Source organism: Dunckerocampus dactyliophorus, chromosome 8, assembly GCF_027744805.1.
Source record: "Dunckerocampus dactyliophorus isolate RoL2022-P2 chromosome 8, RoL_Ddac_1.1, whole genome shotgun sequence".
NCBI classification, from domain to species: domain Eukaryota; kingdom Metazoa; phylum Chordata; class Actinopteri; order Syngnathiformes; family Syngnathidae; genus Dunckerocampus; species Dunckerocampus dactyliophorus.
The window spans coordinates 11,435,519-11,457,500 of NC_072826.1; the positions used below are offsets into that span (position 1 = coordinate 11,435,519).

At 41.5% G+C, this 21,982-nt stretch overlaps 2 protein-coding genes across 9 annotated transcripts in view; one reads left to right on the forward strand and one right to left on the reverse strand.

Moving 5' to 3' along the window:
- Positions 1 to 1,147: 1,147 nt before the first annotated feature.
- Positions 1,148 to 13,832, forward strand: LOC129186647 (leucine-rich repeat neuronal protein 2-like). 4 transcript variants are annotated; one of them, XM_054785101.1, is made up of 3 exons: positions 1,148 to 1,397; positions 1,868 to 1,940; positions 9,288 to 13,832. In XM_054785101.1, exon 3 carries the CDS (start codon positions 9,635 to 9,637, stop codon positions 11,954 to 11,956), a length of 2,322 nt encoding a protein of 773 aa, XP_054641076.1. In that variant the 5' UTR covers positions 1,148 to 1,397; positions 1,868 to 1,940; positions 9,288 to 9,634; the 3' UTR covers positions 11,957 to 13,832. The 4 variants fall into 4 exon arrangements, with proteins under 4 accessions (XP_054641076.1, XP_054641075.1, XP_054641073.1 ...); XM_054785100.1 differs by having other exon boundaries at positions 9,291 to 13,832; XM_054785098.1 differs by lacking the exon at positions 1,868 to 1,940.
- Positions 13,833 to 14,326: 494 nt separating this feature from the next.
- Positions 14,327 to 21,982, reverse strand: part of elmo2 (engulfment and cell motility 2) — a 27,892-nt gene continuing 20,236 nt past the window's right edge. For all 5 annotated transcript variants that reach the window (XM_054785105.1, XM_054785106.1, XM_054785103.1 and 2 more), the window contains 6 exons: positions 20,785 to 20,948; positions 20,546 to 20,658; positions 20,347 to 20,454; positions 17,975 to 18,057; positions 17,290 to 17,367; positions 14,327 to 17,169 (listed from right to left, as the gene is read on the reverse strand). In XM_054785105.1, coding sequence (XP_054641080.1) covers positions 16,969 to 17,169; positions 17,290 to 17,367; positions 17,975 to 18,057; positions 20,347 to 20,454; positions 20,546 to 20,658; positions 20,785 to 20,948 — 747 coding nt within the window. In that variant the 3' untranslated portion in view covers positions 14,327 to 16,968. The remainder of the gene's footprint in view (positions 17,170 to 17,289; positions 17,368 to 17,974; positions 18,058 to 20,346; positions 20,455 to 20,545; positions 20,659 to 20,784; positions 20,949 to 21,982) is intronic.

The following is a 21,982-nucleotide window of genomic DNA, read 5'->3' on the forward strand; positions in this document are numbered from 1 at the left end:
AGTTAAAACAGGAGTGCCGATCGGCATCCACTTCCGTATTATGCCTGTGCGGGTTTGGCCGCCATGATGGGGAGCAGAATCCAGAAAGTATGCATTGAAAACATGTCCACTGCTCAGTTAGTCATTGCTCTAACAGACGCTCCAAAAGCAGTGGCGGAGCTACGGGATGGCCACCCCTGGTCACCCCACTGGCATCTAGACAATTCCGGTATCAACTCATTGCCACCCCTATGTGAACAATGGTCTCACCTTGGTCACCCCAATGAAAAATTCCTGGCTCTGCTACTGGCTATAAATGCCATGATCGGGTTGGACTGTTAATGTTTGCTGTGGTGTCTGTGCATTAAGGTGATCCCGTATATACGCTTAAAGTGCACAATTTGCACAAAACCATGCTCCTCTCCACATTTTCCATCGGGCATTTTTTTTTTCAGTAAACTTTGTCATTAGTGTGAAGCTCTGGTGCACTGATGTCACTCCGTGCATGTGTGCATCAGTGTTATTGGCCTCGGGAATTAAGAGACTGATAAAAGTTCTGCTTCGCCTGGAGTGCAGAAATAAAAAAAAGTGCAATTAAAGGCGTCATTTGATGCTATTTTATCTGTAATTAATTAACTGGTAAATTCATTAAATATTTTGATGTTGAAATGACTATACTGTACTTAAATATAATACACCGAGTGGTGTGACACGTGGATGAGAATCAATTTATCGGAGTGCTTTTTCTTTCATGTTTTACTGTTTTTTTTTTATATTTTATATTTTTGTGTGCTTTATGTTTAGTAGTGTAGATCTGTGCAGCATTTTGGCAACAGTCGTTGGTTAAATGTCCTATATAAATAAAAGTGAATGCATCGTAAAAGAGGATGCCCAAAAAAATACAGCAACCACGGCAGCTTTAAATCAATGTTAAAATCAACTTTTAAATCTAGATTGTATCATATTTTTGCCACTAAAACACGTCTACAATACGACTTTCTGAGATGACCTGGAATAGCCACACAATAGCATAACATGACAAGCGGCTCTTTAATATAACACAACCTGTCAACGGGCAAAGCCAACACACTGTACCACCATGCAAGTATTTTTCCATCAGTGTGTCACAGAGGAAAAGAGAACAAGGGAGTGAGTGAGGCAGGCAAGATGAGAGGGACAGAAGCTCTGCTGCAGAGCCCAGCACCTCTCTCACATAGCAGGAGAGAGAGAGAGGGAGGAAGCCTGTGCCAATGTTCTCTACTGCTCCAGTGCAGCAGGGATGTGATATTTCAAGAATCTTAATTGTGTGGCTGAGAGACAGAAGAACACCCTCAGCACAGGAAGCATTTGAAGAGAAAGGGGGGCGAACAACAAGACAGAAGACTAAAGAGAGTGATGTAGTGATTCCTCTTGCTCTGGTAAGGAAATGTGTTGATGGGCTATTTGCAGCACTCACTCACACACACATGTAGCTGTGGATGCATGTATGCTCACACAGAGTGAATGGCTTACGTATGGAGGAGGCTTGTTGACAGAGGAGAAATAAATGCTAAGTTTGTGCATACATGTGTGTCTGCAGCAACAGCCTGCATCATCATGCGTCTTTCTCTCTCTCTTTTTTTTTTTTGTACAATCTGCATCCAGCTCCTCCATCCCTGTCAAAGCATCCCACACTCCTGCATGCAATCCTTGCTGGCAGTCCATGCAAATGTCTCCGTGTTCTTCATACAAGCAGTTATTTATCCCTTCGGCCATTAGGATGCTTCGCTCTCTGGAGTTGAAGGAAGCAGATGGCACAGAGAGCAATATGTTTTTTTTTAACTGTCAGCAATCAAAAAAGGATGAAAAAGCAAGATATTTTTCTTCCACTTCTTTTTTTCCTTCTTAGATTACAGGAGTAGTCCAAACACGGGGGCACTTTCAGTCGAATGGAGCACAGAGATGAGATACATGGCTAACAGGTGAACGCAGATGTGTCACTTTTACTGGAGATGTGCGTTCACAGGTATCAGGTATTATCAACGGGTCCTGAATTCATGATTTTCCAAAGATTGCTCTCTGACTTTGCTAGTCAGCTGTGTATTGAGTTTGCAAAATGCATAAGCTGTTGCATGGACATACAGCATCAACAAAACAGTTGCGTCTCGATGTGAGAGACCAAACTTTTACCACAAGCTAGACTGTATAGTTGTTGGGTTTTTTTTCCAAATGTGGAGTCATACAAGTATTGTATCCAGGCAGAATTTAGTGGTAATGATTACACATAACTCTTCATCCTATTTGCATAGGCTGCCTTTACAAAGATGCCAATGCTCAGGGAACTATTAAGATAACAATCAGTTTATTTTTAGAATGATCTTTATACTAATAAATACCAACTTAAGTACGGTATTTATGATAAATACCAACTTAAGTACGGTATTTATTAGAAACACCTCTCAGTGTAGAACACCTTGACAGTGCAGAATTATTATCTTTGCAAAATTGCAGAATTTTTGATGCAGATACTAGATTGTGCAGGTGTACCTAATGTTGTGGCTGTGAAGAGTATTGGAAGTCAGTGCATGGTGTTGCTGGGCATAATTCATGAGGACCTGTGCAGTAACATGATAGTAAACCTTCAGTGCTATGAAGAAGGGATGCGGAGAAATACAATCAGAGTAGAGGCAGTGGAAGAAGAAGCTGGTGATTCCTGCGGAGCTACACTACTTAAAAGCCAGTATACGTTACAAAACCCTTTCATGCGCACGCTTGAGCTCAGCACTCTGAAACTGACATTGTTGACGTTTGAGTGCAAAAGACAAAAACGGCGGGGTGCATCAAAAATTAAATGACAAATGCATTATTGAGCAGATTGCATGTGAAAAAAGATGAGCGCATGGAGATGAAAGTGAATGGCTGATGGAAGGGGAAGAAGAACCTCAGGAGGAAAGGTCTGCTGCTGTGATGATATTGACTCAAATGTGCACGGTAGTCACACAAAGCTCACTCTGCATAGCTCATTCAGTCACATGGAATTTTTAAATGTAGTTCTGTACTCATGAGATGTATCTAATCTTCCTACTTGTTAGAGGAGGAAAGTGATACTTTTCACCATACCACCACATGTACCATCACTAGGGATGGGTGCCTTTCACATTTGAACTGATACAGTACCGATACCCGGTACCTGGGGATCGGTAGCGGCACACGACGATACCAATTTTTGTGTGTGTTTATGTGGTAATAAATGTTAATTTACTATTCTCATTCAATTGTTTTGAATGTAAGATATTTATCACTCGATATATAAACTTGAGGGCCACACAGCGGCCCAGCGGTTAGCATGTTGGCCACACAGTCAGGAGACTGGGAAGATATGGGTTCGAATCTCTGTTTGGGCATCTCTGTGTGGAGGTTGTATGTTCTCCCCATGTGTGTGGATTTACTCCAGTTTTGTCCCACTTTCCAAAAACACGCATGTTAGGTTAATTGGAGACTCTAAATTGTCCATAGACGTGTGATTTTGAGTCTATATTAATTAATTTGTGCATACAAAAATTAGGTTTTGGGTAGGTTTTATTGTGTCCATGTACCTAAAAATATGACTTATTTCAGCTTCTATAGCTTTAATTTGTCTCCTTGTTGGTGTGAACATTAGCTGTGTCCCATTTAGGGGTCTGCATCCATCAAGGACCCAGCCCACGCAGCCGACAAAGGCTGAGTCCTTATGAGAGTCCTCCAGCCGCGGTCGGTGCGATGTTAAATGGGATGGTCTAGCCCAGGGGTCACCAACGTTTTTCCTTGTGAGAGCTACTTTTACAAAATGAAAATGGCCAAGAGCTACTCATTTTTGTAACATTTATTTTCAGAGCTTATTTTAAAGCCAAACAAAGCGAATATGCTTGTTTTACCAGAACATGAACAAAATGCTGGTGTCCACAACTCACATTTTGTATTTCAGAATGCATTTCTTTCTACTGTTCTTTCATTATTAACTGAAAACCTGAATGAAAAGCAGGCTCGCGGGCACCTCATGTGGTCGTGGGGGGCTACATGGTGCCCGCGGGCACCACGTTGGTGACCCCTGGTCTAGCCTTAGGAACACTTCCTGCTTGTGTCACATGTTCACACCTTCTTGCAATATGATGTAGGGTTTGCAAAGTTGAGAAAAAAAATAATGGAGCCAAAGTTGTTGTCGGCAGATATAACTCCATCTTATGTATTTTTGACAGTAATAAAATCATGAACTACTTTATTACTTCTAGCTAGTTAGCCCATTCGTGCAGCACTAAACACGGTTAAATGTGGTTACTTTTTAATTGCCTTCATATGTACAGTTTAGGATCGAGAGGTTGTTTGGATATCTACAAGTTATGTGTATCATAATGTAATTATTATATAATATATACATATAATATATATATATTACATATATAGTATATTTATTTATAACTTTATATAGAAATAAATATGTTGTAAATAGATTATTTTCTATAAATCCCAGACTGAATTTTTATTCTAAATAACTCCCTGTCCCTAAAATAGAGCACTTGATATCATTTTCTAAACCCGTTAGAAATGGTAGTACTTGAAACTATACATGTAAATATGAAGTGAAATAGATCAACATCAGGCTATATTCCTGAATCTTTGCAATTCAGGAAGAGAAAATGAACGACAACGGTAGTTTCAGCGCATTATTTATTCACATAAATGGGTAAATAAAAGTTATTTTATATAAGTCAGGGGTAGGGAACCTATGGCTCGGGAGCCAGATGTGGCTCTTTTGATGCCTGCATCTGGCTCTCAAACATGTCTTAACACGATAAAAATGTATTTTTGTTTTTTTGTTCGCTGACCTTTTAATGTACATTACAGAAATCACAGTGTTAAAAATAACACTCAAAATATAAAACTTTGTTATGCATTTTAGTCCATCCATCCATTTTCTACCACAATGCGGGTGGCCAGAGCCAGTGCCAGCTGTCCTTCCAATATTTTCCGGGTCAAACACCAAAATTCGATTATCACTGGATAATGCGGTAGCCTATTCGCGGTAGCCTATTCGCATGGACTTCCCTTCCTTAAATCAAATAGTCAGATCGCTAATTCTGGAAAAAGAAAAAGATACGGAGTACGGTGCAAAAGCACGCAGCACCAGAAGTCGTATTAATGGTAAGAAGTAATTTATTTATTATTGGATAGCTTCAGTGTAACAATGTTAATAAAAAGAATAACTTTAGAGGTCCTCCTTAAAAATGCCCACATTTACTTGTATTCAATGTTAAAAAATATTATATGGCTCTCAAGGAAATCCATTTTAAAATATGTGGCTTTTATGGCTCTCTTAGCCAAAAAGGTTCCCGACCCCTGATATAAGTTATCCTCCGAGCCTGTACTGTATATGTGTTTTTGTTATGCATTTCTTTCAGGTCTGGTGTCCTTCAAATTGTCTTGTGAGTTCATTTACTCCTGGAGTAAGAGAAGCAAAGTAAACACAAGCTCACACTCACAACAGTAATGTCGACATTCGTAAAAGTTAACATTTGCCATTAAAATAAAATGTACATGGGGTCCACACGCAAAATATTTACGTACCGTTTGCGTACGTAATGATTTATAGCGCGTAAGTAGTTTAGAAATGATAGACTAGCCCACAGTAACATACTTTATGTGAGTGAGACATAAGGTAAATTCGTACGCTAATAAATTAAGTAAAAGAGTTACAGCTCTACATCCAAAGGAAACAAAGCTCCATGCATGAAAATACACATCCCCGGTATGAGGCTGTCATTCTGGGTAACAGAAGAGCGAACAGCATGGTGGTGGATCAACATCACAGTGGTCGATGTCTCGTATTTTAACATAAATTTACGTTTCAAATGTCACACTAAGCTTTGCATATCTGGCGTTCTATGTTTTACAGAGTAGAAAAAAGAACGCTCTTTTTTCCTCCGCATAGTACCGCCATGGTGAGATATTTTTTCAGAGCCTGGCGCGCAAAGTATCTTGGCCAGTAAGGACGGTCGTGATGAACACTTGGAGCTAATGGTGGAGGAGGACACGTTTGTCGGCCGCATTTTAAGGATCGTAGGAGCTTTTTGGACAGCCTTCGTGCACCCTGCAAATGCGTACTTGAAGGATGACAACCCTGAAATGGGACACAGCTACTGACTCCCTCCCTCTGGCTTCTTTTGTGAATTGAATGTGGGTAGAAGTCAGTGGCGGGGCCAGAAATTTTTCATTGGGGTGGCCAAGGTGAGACCATTACCATGTCTCGATGGCCGGAGAGTGACTAGGGGTGGCCACGGCCACCACTGGCCACCCGGTAGCTCCGCCACTGCTTTTGGAGCGTCTAATAACCGAGCAGTGTGCCGAGGACATGTTTTCAATGTATAGTTTCTGGATTCTGCTCCCCATCACAGCGGCCAAAACCGCACAGGACAGCCGATCGGCACTCTTGTTTTAACTGAGCTGTGTGAGAAATTTGAAGTCATTTTGACTTATGGGGTCAAACCTTTGACTTATGGGGTCAAACGTGTGGTGTTTGAAACTAACCATCACTCACATATCATTCTCTTCAAGCAAATAATATCACGAAATATAATTATGATTAACGGTTAGGGTTAGAGTTAGGGTTAGGATTAGGTTTAGGGTTAGGCTTAGAGGGTTAAGGTTAGGGTTAAGTTAGGGCTACAAATAAAAGTTTACAAAAACACCCAGTAACTATTTGAAATTAAAACAGGGTGTTAGAAAAAATAACTACTGAAAACATACAAAAAGTAGCGTGCTCAAGAAGAGTCAGTAGTTTACAGAAGTAAGACTGTGCCCATATATACTGCAGTGCAGTCAGGCTACAGCTTATACTTCACTTACAAACACTCTTTTACACAGACGTCAACAGACACACACAAACACTCTTTTACACACACTATATCACACTTTTCTTAGTCTGTCATCTTTGACAAACACAGCAGTTCAAGCACAAACGCTAATAATTTACTAATAAATTATAATAATAACACTAATAAATTCTCAAGGACATGGGCCCAAGGACAGGATGCGTGCACGATGATCGCGTGTCCAAATTTTTTTACAGTTATATACCCATAATATATATTAGGGGTGCGCCGATCGATCGGCCACCAATTAGTATCGGCCGATTTCTGTGGAAAAAGCACGGTATCGCTAAGCTGGCATGCATGTTTTGCGAGAGTTTGCGACCAATTGTGTTTAACTACGAGTTAACTATGGACAAAATGTGATTAATCACGATTAAATATTTTAATATTTAAGAGTTCTTGTTAAAAAAAAAAAACAGAAAAACTTTTGAGAGTTCACAGCTAATTTGGCGGTCACTGAACGCACCATAGTTGTGCTATGATAAATAAGTTTGTTTAACTACGGAAGCACTTGCTTCAACAGTCAATTTATTATTTATTATTATTTATTATTCATGAGTGCTGACTACCTACACATTTTATACTTGCGTTATAACTGCGTAAGTGCAAGGCATATTTAGGGCTTAAATCTGGATTGAAGAGAGAAGGGGAGGGTTCTGGAGCCTAATCTATAGTCACTTTTATTGCAAATGCTGATTTGAAGTCAGAGGAGAGCGTCAATGTCAAGCTAGAAGGGGGGTTTTAAGGAGCATTGGGGAACCATGTCAAAAATGGACATTTTTATGGTCGCGTTTTTTCGCCATTCACTGGTGGTCCCGTAACCCTTGCAAAAAGGGGGTATTTACTGTATTGTGATATAATTGTTCACAAAAGAATATGGAGTTATTCATCTTTCGTTTCGTTATTTGCTCTTTCGCAGATTTTTTTTAAGTGCAAGTTTGCACCTTTTTTTTTTAACAGCACATGAACGCGCATTGTGTTCTGCTTTCTTGTGGCGTATTAGACGGATCTATCGTTGCTCTGTTGCATGGGTCTGTTGTTGTATTTACTACTGCTACCAGTAGAGGGTGTTGTATACTCATGTGAGAGTTGAAGACTGTCCAGACTGTCCACTTCATCTCAGTAGTATTGTGCCACAACAATCCTGATTGGCTAAGGAAGAACCCGCCCATTGTGTTCTGCATTATGACTGGCTGTAGACCATTGTCAATCAGTCTCTCTCATGCAGGACTGCCTGTTTCCTGTTGAAGGCAAAAGTTATGCGGCTCCAGGGCGCCTGGAATACTGTAAATGAATATTGGGTTCATGGAGGACGACGAGAAGGAATATGTTTTATGCTACAGCCTAACGGCGCCAGGACAAGCCACGATCAGCATAATTTCTTGTGTCCGATCTAGTAGGTTCATCATTAAAATTCAAACAAAATTTTAACTTTGAGGGTGTTTAAACAAATGTGATCAAATGTTAATGCCTGTCTGAGAAAGGTGTATAAAGTGTATGGTGAGGGGTTTTGCAGCCTTAAAACATATACAATAATTGCACAAAAATATAGTTTTTTACTTCATGGATTTCACTTATTGCAGGCTATTTTGGGAGCCTAACCCCCGCAATAAACAAGGTAACACTGTATTTCAGAAGTGATGAGAGTTTGGACTGCAAAAAATAATATCTCACCCGCACATTTTCTTCTGTAATTCATTCCAAATCCACGGTGTGATGATGCTACAAATATGCATATTAAAAACAAATGAAAGTATAATACATTTGTATGCATTCTCTCTACATAGCAGCATTTATACACATTGAAAATGTCAATTAGTGGACATGTAGGCAGTGGAGAAAACAGGGAGTTGTATACCGTACTGTATATCAAATGAAGCACAGATTGGACCAAATCAATTTACAAGTAAGGGACAAGCAAGGATGGATTTGTTTCTATGGCAACAATGCACTAGATCCTGCTTTGCTTTTTTTTTTTTTTTTTAGCTGATAGCCAAGGGAGCCGTATTTTACTGCTAATGTATTAGTATTACAGTAATACTCAGTAATACTTTGCAAAAAAAAAGAATTAGCACCACTTAGTTTTTTAACAATCTGCTCGACAGTACAAACAAGTGTCAGAACAGTGTTGAAAACTCCAAATTGAGGTGTTCTTCAATCTAACTATTAACATTTGAAGCTAAATCTAAGCGTGGCGAAAGTGAGTAATGAAATGTGATGTTATTGTTACTATACTTTATATGAGGCTGCAGCGAGGCTTTGTGACAGCTCACAAAGAGCCACGCAGTGTGTTTCAAAAAGAACCGCTGTGTGAATTAAATGCATGATTAGCTTCAGCTATTTCCATTTCTCCTATTCTCACTCTGACTTTCTATGTCTTTCTCCTGTCGTGTGTGTGTATGTGTGTATGTGTGTGTGACAAAGCAGTGAGCTGTGAGCCAGGAGTCGTCCGTCCGCCGCCAGGATGTGAGATTGATGGTGTGACAACAAAAAGACCGTCATCGTGCTCCACCGCTGCAATTAAAGTTGTTCCTAAAGAGAGGCGGCGTTACACAGCTGAGCTCCGTCGCAAGAGACAACACACATTTCCATTTTTTTCATGTGTAGATTGTTGTCGACATGATAAAGCCTTCTACTTTGGCTGAGGTTTGCATACTGGTGACTGTGATGTGTTTGAAGCACCCGCTACCATCTGCACACACACCCTGACAGTCTTCATATCTCAAGTCTTAAAACCTCCTCCAATCTGCTCCTGTGAGCCTGTAAAGATTATGAGACCAATGTTGATGCTTTTACAGTCACAGTGTCTCCTGTGTGTGTTTGTTGGGGTGTGCATGCCCGGAGCGGTGGCCTCGCTACCTCAAGCTCTGCCATGGCGCGTCCCCTGTCCGGAAAGGTGTGTGTGTCACATCAAGCCGTGGTTCTCACCTGACTCTGTCTACCATGAAGCTCCTACTGTGGACTGCAATGACCAGCTGCTGACCACTCTGCCCCGGCCGTTGCCACTAAACACACACACCTTGCACCTGCAGGGGAACAATCTGTCCCAGCTGGACGCCGCAGCGCTGCATGGGCTCCCCAACCTCACTGACCTTGACCTTTCCCAGAATCACTTCAACTGTGTCAGGGCGATAATGCAAAACTTGGCGCTGTCCTCCCTGCTGTCTCTACACCTGGAGGAAAACCATCTCAGCCACCTCCCAGAGGCCTCCTTCTCCTCGCTGCCGGCTTTGCAGGAGCTCTTTCTCAGCCATAACGACTTAAGCTCTATTGCACCCGGAGCCTTCTCTGGTCTCAACTCCCTGCTGCGTCTGCACATCAACAACAACAAGCTCACCACCGTCGATTCAAGGTGGTTTGGAGCTCTGCAGCACCTACAAGTTCTCATGCTTGGAGGAAACCCTGTTGAGACCCTGCCTGAGAAGGGCTTCTTGGCCTTGAGGTCCCTCCGTAGTCTTGTTCTTGGTGGTATGGGCTTACGAGGCTTGGCTGATAATGCTCTGGATGGGTTGGAGTGTCTGGAGAGCCTCTCCTTCTATGACAACCTTCTCACCAAGGTTCCTACTCAGGCTCTTCGGAAGGTAAAAGGACTGAAGTTTCTCGACCTGAACAAGAACCGCATAAAACTGATCGAAACAGGAGATTTTAAAGACATGTCCCATCTAAAGGAGCTTGGTCTGAACAACATGGAGGAGCTAATGTCCATTGAGAAGGCGTCGCTAGAGAACCTCCCTGAGCTCACCAAACTGGAAATCACCAACAACCCACGGCTGTCCTTCATTCACCCGCAGGCTTTCTTCCAGCTGAGCAGGCTTGAGAGTCTCATGCTGAACTCCAACTCTCTGAGTGCTCTGCACCATCACATCATGCTCTCCCTGCCCAGGCTCCAGGAGGTCAGCCTGCACGCCAACCCACTCCGCTGTGACTGCCTCTTCCACTGGGCCGCACAGGATGTTTCCCGCCCTCACAGGAACACACCAGCAAAGACCAATCGGCAAACATCTCGAGTGGTACGCTTCATTCAACCACAGGCGACTCTGTGCTCGGAACCCCGAGAACTGAAGGCCCGCAGGGTGAGAGATGTGTCCTCCAGGGAGATGTCGGCCCTGTGCCTCCCTACAATCCCCACTGCCTCCCTCCCCTCCAGCGTAGGGGTCAGAGAAGGAGGAAAGCTGCTTTTGCACTGTCGAGCTCTTGCAGATCCTCATCCTCAGCTTTACTGGGTCACTCCTTCAGGGTTGAGACTTGGACCTGCGCCTAGCAACACACCGGCGGGATCAGCAGCTTCTTCTCCTGCAGGATTCAACTCCTCATCTGCCTCCAGCCGGGCTGTGGGTGATACCTCCTCCAAACGCTACAACCTCTGGCCCGAGGGAACTCTGGAGATCCGAAAGGTCACCCCAAGAGAGGCGGGCTTGTATACGTGCATAGCTGAGAATGCTCTGGGGGCAGATACACGCAGTGTTACTGTGGCTGTGCGCGGCAGGGTGAAGACAAGAAAGAGGATGGTGGGTTCCAACCTCAAGGGTCAGTCATTACTCACAGCTGATTCCAAATTGGAGTTGGTGGAGGTTGGAGCTCACTTTGCTGTTTTGTCCTGGCAAAGTAGACGCAATTTCCCCTCCACTCGTTTGTCCTGGCAAGCTATTAGCTCAGATGCACACACTCCTGCTTTCACCACACGCATCCTTGCAGGCACACGCAGCTTCAACCTGACCCACCTGCAGGCAGAGACATTTTACAGAGTGTGTTTACATTTGGGAACCAGTGAGGGCGCCAAGCATGCCAGCAGGAGAAGCCGAGCCAGCAGGAAACCACAGTGCATCTCATTCAGGACCAACAAGGCAGCAGAGCCTCGGGCCAGCCTGCAGCTCAGCCCCGAGCTGACGTCCTCTGCGGCGACACTTCTCATGATCCTTGTGCTCATACTGATGCTGCTGGCCGGCCAGGGATGGGAAAACGGAAAGCGCAATGGCGCTCTTTTCCATGAAATCAAAAGCCATAAGGCACTGATCATCATGCAGAAGACAGGAGGAAGCAACAAGAAGCAGCCAAAGCAGAGTGAGAAACTATTGTTCCATCACGATTGCTGAGATCATCAAGACACACATGATAAACACATGAATAATACACAGTATGTCACTTTGTGAAGAGTCGCAGTGGTGTGGGAAAGATTTGTATTTATTTTATATAAAGTATGTACAGTATAATTGACATTGTTCCAGTGTTGAGACACATTGTAAAGGATTCTTCAACCCCAACCAGGTGGATTTAAACAATGGCACTCACACAGTGAATGAATCAGAAATAAAGGAGCTGCTTGTGGCTGCTGGGCTAAAAATAAAGAATAGCATATTCAATCAAGGGACTACGTGTTTAAAGAAGAGAGCAGCTCAGGCTTCAGGGTGTTTGTTACATTTCATGTCTTTAATGTTTCATAGACTGAACCATAATGTATCCAAGCAGATGAAACAATGTCTATAGACTGATTCAAAAAGAAAAAAAAAAAAGACTTCTGGTTTTGTTCTCGTACGTCAAAGTGATTGATGCTTAGCACTCAGTATCTTGGACTGGATTGTACACTTCTATCCACGACTATTCATATCGCTATACAGGACTCCTCGCCTAACATCCTCTTTCAGCATTGAATTAATCTCTAAGTGATTGTGTCAAATTCTATTTTGAGCTATTATAAAATAAATCTTTTTAATTTAACTGTTGCTCCTCTCATTTATTACCGTCGTGATGTAGCTTTTCCCATATTTCTTGTTGGGTGCGACCTAAAACGCAGCAGTGAAAAGGTACACGCAGGCAGCTTTTCATATTAAAATATCCCAGGTAAATGTGAGTACTTACGACCTTCTAAATATGTTTTTTTAACGTTATTAGAGCCCTTTAGACATGCACTGACACCCATATAGTCACCTTTACACTCATATTACCCAATATAGTGGACATAAATTGAATAAATAAGCAATTTAAGACATAAATAAGACTCATGCTCGTGTGTGTTGCCATAAATGTGTTCTCTGGGGAGCTGAGTGGCGGGTGGACAGGAAGTGACGTTGGGGTTCAGAGTTGAGTTTCAGCTCGGCCCTCGGTTATGGCCGCAAAAGTACCCTGAGTTTTTATTAGGGATTATTGTGCCTGTCGTGAGATAATTAAAACCTTTTGTTAGAAGCCTTTTGTTCCAGAGATCAAATCTGGCGGATGTCTCATCGAACATTCAAGTGACATTACTGACACCTAGTGACCAGTGTCGAATACTACATATCATTTGCAGTGTCTTTGAGTCTTCTGAATGCCTTATATTTGTGTTTTAGTTCATTTTGTCATTTTTATGCTTGAAAATGCTTAGTTTAGGCAAAAAACACATAAAATGTGCTTCAATATGCTTACTAATAATAGGCCATATTCAACCACAAAACAGCATGATTTATTTATTTATATGTTTTTGACAAACCATGATAGTGAAGCCACGAAATTCGAACCACGGTGTGGCGAGGGACGACATGTACATGTTTGCTTCCTCTCCAGGGCCCCCCATCGCGTAAAATATTTTTTTTATGCTGTTATAACAGTAATACGTGTTCCTGGAGCCTTTTTATGAGCACCAAACAAAACAATTTATCTTCTCCCTCACTTGTTTGCTCCACTTTTGAGAAAGGAGACGCTCAGACAGTCGCATTTGAGGTTCCACACATTATTACCATCATTAAGGAAAACTCTCCTCTCCGTCTTCATAGACATGATACCTCTGACCCATCCCTAGCTGTATGAGCCCAGCCCATGTTTACGCCCATCACTTCACAGAGGACAACTTTGTAAAAAATCTTAAAATAAAGCCTGTCAGTCAGTTACAGCCATTGGTGCTGTAAGTTTGATCATTTTGTTTTTCTTCAGCCAACAGGCTAATGATGTTGCAGTTTAAAATGCGAGTGTAGCTCTTAAAGCTATGCTAGTATTGCTAACGTGATATATCGCATCTATTTCACTGAACATGCGCAGAGTCAATGTGTCTATGTAAAAATTTGGATAAAGTGCATGATAGGGTCTAAGACAGGTATGGACAAACACACAAAACGACATGTTCGCAGCAGGTCTTAGTCAAAGCACTTACCTAAACTCCAGCATCATGGCTCACACACTTCCAGTACACTATTATGGGATCTCTGAGACAAAACTGTTGAAATAATGGGTCCTCAGTGAACGCAAAATATGTAATGGTGACCCAATGACTTGTGTTAACACTAACAATATTTTCCTTGTAGCATCATGTCTTGAAATAAACGAAACTGTCTGTGTAACAGTAACAATACCACCAACCATATGAGTTCACTCTTAAAAGTCACTCAGGTAGATAAAGGGTTGCCGTGGCAATAACTGATATGCTTTTGACACCAGTCAAAATGATGCCGAAATGATCCCCACACAACATTAAACAGTAGATACTTTGTATTTATTGACACAAAACATTACACATTTGCTCCATTATGGCGACACAAGACCATATATACACAGTTCTACTGTATAGATATACCATAATTAGATTTTTTTTGTGGTTGTATTTCTAAACATCCCATTCAACACCATTAATATCAAGTGGACACAAGTGCCAACTGCAATGTCGTACCGTTAAGCCACTGCAGCTGATGGCACACGTCAAGTGCGTCAACTTTCCAATAGCAGCATCTCACTGTAAAAAATATGAAGCCATTACAACATTCATGAGTAGTTAAAAACAGACATATTTCTTTTCACAAACTGCCTCAATAGTACTGAGATTTGTAATTCCCTTCAGCTCTACAGGGCACACTGAACTTTGACATCATCGCCTGACAGTGCCTATTCCGACACTGATAGTAAAATTAATTATTTTCAAAACAGCTAAAATGAGGGGCTTATGCTTTGGAAAGGTGGTCCACAATCCTTCCTGGCAGTGTGAAACGCAGCATGGTAAATATTTAAAAACAATTAGCATGCCAAAAACACCGTATCCAAGTTATGCAAAGTAATGCTATGTCACTTCAATACCCATTCTTCTCACATTGTACAATAACTTACAAAAATATAATTCTATTCAGCATAGACAAATGACATCATTGACGTGATTCCTACTAGATTCTGCTGGCAGGGTATTACACGATGACTAATAATATTTCAAGGTTTTGTCAGACAAATGCAAGTTAAGTACCTTGATATCATTACTGTTTCCGTATTAGACAGTTCCGAGCTCATTCAAAAGCGTGGTAAATGTCAGATAAAACTAGAAAATAACTCAAAAAGATAACACTATCCTCAAACCCCCCCATTTAACACTGACTGGTAATGTCAGTGACAATTAATCAATCAGCTTTGCAAGTAACTAACGATGACTGCCAAAAATTGAATCCTATTTTTGTGACATCTATAGAAATACTTACAACCAGTATCCACTACATGTAAACAGTAGTTCAAATATACAACAATAAATTCATTGACTCATGATTGCTAGTGGTTGGAATCGTTACATAAAGATATTCATAATGTAGTATTGTGTGTGTTGCTTGCCTGCAGACAGAACAAACAATGAGTTTGTGATTAATGCTTTGATTCAACAAAAGAGGTTCCTATCATTCACACTTTTGAATAAAGTAGGTGTCAGTGTTTGGAAATAATAAAAACCAGGTGGGATGTCGAGCTGAAACTGTGAACACGCGCGCACACACACACACACACACACACACACACACACACACACACACACACAATGGCACTATGTTAAAGTGTAGTAGGCTCAGATGATGCCAGTCATACAAAGCATTGTAAACAGAGAAACACATTAAAGTACAGTGGAACCTCGGTTTTCATCATTAATCCATTCCAAAAGGTCCAACGAACACTGAAAATGAAAGACGACGAGTCATTTTTTTCCCAAAAGAAATGTAAATCAAATTAATCTGTTCCCGACACCCAACAATATTCCCAAACAAAACATTTCATAGAGAACAATCATAGTTATACATACAGAAAACAAAGCGTCACACATATACAGTACATGGTACATGGGGCGTTCGTACATTATAGCGATCTAATTTATCTTATTTATTATGTATTGTGTAAAACTAAGACATGAATAACATCGAATTAAAAGCACAAAATGAATGCCGACCCACCATCCACCAGTTCAAGTTCCAGCCAAGTTTTTCCAGCGAGATTATTACATCGCTGTTTGACGTGTGTGGTAAAAGGCAGTGCGCTAGCATGAATTAACTTGAGACAAATGTGCACATTAGCACTCAATAAGTCATCAAAACTTACCTTTATGCATTCCCACATAGTATCAGCATTTGAGACCAAATATGAGGTGAAAGAAAAATGGTAAAAATACAGTAGTAGTCTATCTGTGCGGCATGAGATAAAGTTAGCACACGCACAATGGACATGCGTCAAGTGAGACTGATGTAACAGAGAGAATCCGGCCACTTTTCAAAATAAAACATTTTAAAAAAAAAAAAGAAATAATGGAAATTATTTTTTTCTTTCTGTGCGGCCCGGTACCAAATGACCTGCGGCCCGGGGATTGGGGACCACTGCCTTAAACCATTCCCTCTGCAAACTGCTTTAACTAGGAACCTTTATACTGCAATCCTATTGTAACAGATGCTACCTTCTTACTTTGCTACGAGTTCTTTCTTGAATTCAATAGTGTTTCTCACCTTTATCAAACTTTTTTTGCAGCTGTATTTCATTTTTTTTTAAAGATTCAGTGCATACTAAAGATGATTACAGAATTCCATGGACGGAATCTGTCTATAGTGTCCCAACTCTAGAAGAACCACGGTCCATTCTTCACAGAGACAGAGTCACCAACGTGTGGATGCTTTGTTCGGGGACTCAATTCTAGGGACTAGTTTGTCAGACGCAGTGTTTGGTCGCACGATAACTGAGACTGTGCAAAAACCGAAGCATACTTTTAGCAATAATTTCCATCGAAAACCAAATGATATGAAAACCGGGGTGTACGAAAACTGAGGTTCCACTGTTTTTGAACGTCATACTTGCTGCGGAATTTTTTACTATGCACATTCTTGCCCATCACCGACGTTCTTTACAATCACACATCTCAGCTGTAGTTGTATGTGAAATTATAAGAGCTCGGCTCCTTGGGAACAGGGGGAGGAGCCTCTGGGATTGTGATGTTCTCAAGGTCCAAAAGACGGAGCTTCATCTCCATGCTGATGAGCGTGTCCAGGTCGCTGCGCGTCAGGTCACTGCCCATCTCTCTGCCCAGCAGCGCGCACAAGCCATCCGTCCAAATGCAATACTGCTCCAAAAAGACACGGCCAGGCCCAAAATGATCGTGGGTCACAATACCCGGTTCATTCATTCACTCATTAGTAGGGTACAGTCACTTTCTATATACAGTATGCTCATGTCAGCCTACCTCATACTTGTTTGGTGCAACAAAGTTGAGCGTCTCATCGGGATCATAGAGGACAGAAAAGGCCAACTCCAGCACCTCCTGGGGCAAGGCCAGTGAATAACAGAATGCTAGGTTCATAGGAAACTCTAAATTGTCCAGAAGTGTGAATTAACAAAATGAATGATTGTATCACAAACAGGGGTGCCGCCAGGAAGTCTGGGCCTCATGAAAAAAAAGTCACATTGAGCCCCCCCGGGTAGCTGTGGTCACATCTTTAGGACCTAACTGACCTATTAAAACCTATTTGCAGTAGTTAGATTCATGTTTTGGAGTAATATGAATACATGGGAAACAAATTGTTCAATAAGATATTTTTAGTGCTAAATACCAAATTAACAGAATTGCCTGGGTGCTGGGATCGAACTCACGCCTTTTGCCTTAAAAGGCAGCACCTGTACCATTACACCACTAGGAACTGACAGGTGCGCCGGTAAATTCTGCCATTTTATTCTCTTATTTCGCCACCTCAGCACAGCACATGTTCTGTGCGTAGGGACGGGCGGCTCTGCCTGTGATCGACTGGTGACCAGTCCGGGGTCTACCCCACCTCTCACCCAAAGTCAGCTGGGATAGGCTCCAGCTCACCAGTGACCCTGAACCGTATAACAGTAGAGAATGAATGAATGAATGAAAACAAAAAACACACCTTGTTTTGTTTCAGAGCACTTTTCTCCTTCATATGAGGGCAGTCCTTCCCGGTCACCACAGACTTGATGTCAGAGACAGGAACTGGAGGGAACAGAAGTTAAACTGATGAAATGATTATTTGTAGTCAAATGGGACATCCTCCAGTAATCTGCTCTATTGAAGATTACATTACAAATAAATGCCATGCCCACACAATAAAAATGTTTCTGTGCCACACAGACAACTAACTTTCATGTTATTGTTTACGTAACCTTATATTCAAGCGTGATATTCAGGCGTAAATGTAGCATTTGTGTCTTTGCCAGAAATTGCTTTGATCTGGCTAAAAGCCATGGGAGCAGTGACGTGTGGTCATGAGAGACACATGAGGCTCTGCCTGTCATGATGAAAAATGCAAAACAAATAACAACACTAGAGAAGAACTCGGAGAGAACAGATCTCCGCCAAGCACGATAGTTTCCCCCATATAGTGATTCACACCATAAATATTAGTCCTACATTTATTTTATCTACAAATTTAGACTCCTTGACCATGAAAACATACCATTAGCAATTGGGTACACAATGATCTCAATATTAGTGCAGTAGTTAGTCACAAAAATCGCATTTTCCGTAATGGCGGTTTTCTTCTGGATCTAATGTACAGGGATGAAACCTAAGGTGAGGCCACCATGAGCGTGACTTCTCGGCTTAGTGCGCAAGCCCCGCCTACCGTGTCTGAGTGCACACTGAGTTGGCTCATGGCCAAGTTTCATGTCGCCACTAGTATAATGTTGCAGAAACATTTTTTTTCTAAAGCCTGTGTAATGTTTTTATGTCAGTGTGACATCATTACTCTTGCCAATCGGACAATAAAATACATAGAAATGGCATACGAGTGGCACTTGCAGTACCGCTGCATTCTGAAGGGGTCAGGCGTACGTGAGCTGGAAGGTGCTTGTCATTGACAGCCTGTACATTGACACCATGTACTTCATATACAAACAAAAGGTAAGAACAGACATGTTTGTCAGGTTACAAACAAATAAATAAATGGGACTAAGAAGTACCTGAAAACATTTTTAATTTTTTTTTTGGTTATCCTCTTAATGAGCAACCTGTGTTAACATTACAAAACTCCACAGGAGTCAGTGCCTCACCAGCCATGAACCTCACCGCACGTCATTGCATGGCAGTAATTCTCAACTGGTGGGTCGCGACAGAAAAGTGGGTTGCAGATCCATTATGGGTGGGTCGCAGACAGCCAGTGAAAAATTACATTAAAATATGGAATATATTTTTAATATTATATCACTGCGCAGTTATAAGTGAAATATGTGATTATGTAGTCTTATCTATTGCAATTTGTATATTTAATCTATTTTATGCATTATTTTTTATGCAAGCAGTTATCAAGTTCTTCATTTCCTTGATGAAATGCCGTAATAAATTCCTCTAAAATGCACTTTGAACATATAATTAAGTCTATTAATGTTTCAAAAGATGACCTTGGGTGACGAATACATTTGCTTGGTTTGACTTAAAGTAAAAGTGCAGTGGTACCTTGGTTAGAGTACGCCGCGGTTAGCGTGTTTGCACAACACAATTTTGCCTCGGCTTGCGTGCATTCTCCGGTTAGCGTACAATATGGCGCGCGTCTTGTCATGTTGTTAATACACCGCGTGAGTCCAATTGTCCTCTAAACATGTATATTTTTTAATCACAAAACGTCCTTGTTAGCAACCTATTAGCTTGCCACTAGATGGAAACAGGAACCAGAAGTCAGCTAAGTCGCCCGTCTATGATGTCATCAGCGGGTGACTCTCAAAAATGTTAACACAAAACACGTTTTGGTGTCCGTGTTGATCTTGCTGCCACATCGTGTCTTTGGGAACACTCACATTAAGAATCACCTCTTCACTGAACGTAAAGGTAACATTGAATGTTCATTTATCCCTTTCGTTCATAATTTATATGCATTTGTAAAACTATTTAAAAAAAAAGTGTTTTGTGTTAACATTTTTGGCTTTCTGGAACTGATAATTGAATTTACATTATTTGTTATGGGAAAAATTGGTTTTCGGTGTCTGTTTCGGGTCTGACAAATTAATGACGCTAACCAAGGTTCCACTGTATTAAAGATAAACATAAATAAAATTTAAAATGCTTAAATAAAAGTGGGTCAGTGACTCACTGACCATTGAAAGGTGCGGGTTGAGATTATTTGAGAACCCCCCTTCTCTATGGGACACATTGATGTGTTGGTCTAATGTGCAAGTGCAAGGCAACGCAGAGATTCGGTGTAATGTTTGTATTTAAAAAGACTTAAGTACATGCACGTCATCTACATCATTTCTTAAAGATGATATTCAGTCAATAACAGTCCCTTACTCTTGTCGCTGAGCATCTCAAAAGGCACTTCACCCTGAGGTGATTCATCCAAGTCCCCATAGTGCAGCACTTTGTGGTTCAGAGAGAGTCTGCAGAACCAAAATTTCTCTGCAACACAATCGTAGAACACTTAGCTCTGAGCCTACAGACGTCATGCTCCCTCTGTAAGAAAGGCAAAGTGATTGTATTGATGTGGTACCTTGCCTTCGGCGGTTCCCCACTTTTCGGAAACAGCTGCCCTCACACAGCCGATTGAGTCGTTGCTGCTTAATGAGCTCCAGAATCTCGGGCTGGATTCTCTCTCGCAGCTCACTGCAAAAACAAAGACAGCATAAGTGAAACAAACATGGCTTTTTGGGAGAGACGATACACAGATGAGTTGTTTCTGACACATTAAGAAGTGTGTTAAATAAATGAGATGTTTGACGTGACACTGACATGATAGGCGGAGACTGGAAGTCATCCTGGCTCATTCTTTCAGACTGTCGAAGCCGCAGTATCTCTGAGTAGCTGAGACCTCGCAGCTTGTTCTTCAGCTGGTCTAAAGACGAAGGCTTCATAGCCAGAGCCCTGGTGATCTGCTCTCGGACCACCTGCATCACCTGTTTTCAACCCAGAAACATGCAAAGGATGAGTCACAAAAGCACACAAGACTACCTAAATCATCAAATTTGTCTGGCACTTTTTTTTCTTTTTTTTTTTAAACAATGAGCGAGCTGGGATTCCAAGAGTCATCATCCCATTTAAAAACTAATTCTGTCAGCAAACAACTTTCCTCATCTCAAGTCATTTATATTCAAAATGTACAAGAGACATAAACAGCCGCAGCTATTCTGTAACAATAGATTGCAGCGACTTGTCCATGCGGAGGAAGCTCTCTGAATTGCAATCGACAGCATTAAGAATTTAACTGTCGTGTAATATTAATTGAAGCAAAAGCCTTTCAGCCGCCTGCTCCAGTGGGATGCTTACACACACACACACACACACACACACACACTCAGCACACGCTGCAGTGAGCAGCATTTAGAGCGATACATACTTTGTTCACTCTAGAATACACAAACACTTTCTTCTCAAGAAAGGGAGTTCCTCGTCTTTCAGAACGATACCTGCATAATATAGAAACACTTCGGAGTGTGTTTATAACAATGTAGGTCTGAAGAATTTCAGTTGTGTGCTTGTAAATGCAACAACATTGCAGCCGATCAAACAAGAGCTGCTCGTCTGATGTAAATAAATAACCAACCTTTTAGATTAGATGCAGTGCGTTTCAACACCCCCTGCCAAATGCAAGCAAAACTATAAACATGTTCAGTGAACACCTCTCTTACTGTGTCGACGAAAACGTAGCATTAATTACAACATTTTTGACACAACTCTGACACAAATTGGATCTCATTAGGTTGTGCAGGATTTCCTAACTAATTCAGAGCTTCTGAGTCTCTGCAGGCAGAGGAATTCAGATGCTATAAAATGATATATTTTAATGAAGTCCTTCTGAACATTTACAAGTTTGCTTTTTAATTTGGCAGAAATGCAGAGCGCTCAAAGTGTCCTCAACATTTTACCTCGTTGCAGCAAACCCTTTCTGTGACGTTTTGAGGTAAAAGATTCAGACACACAATTCAATTCA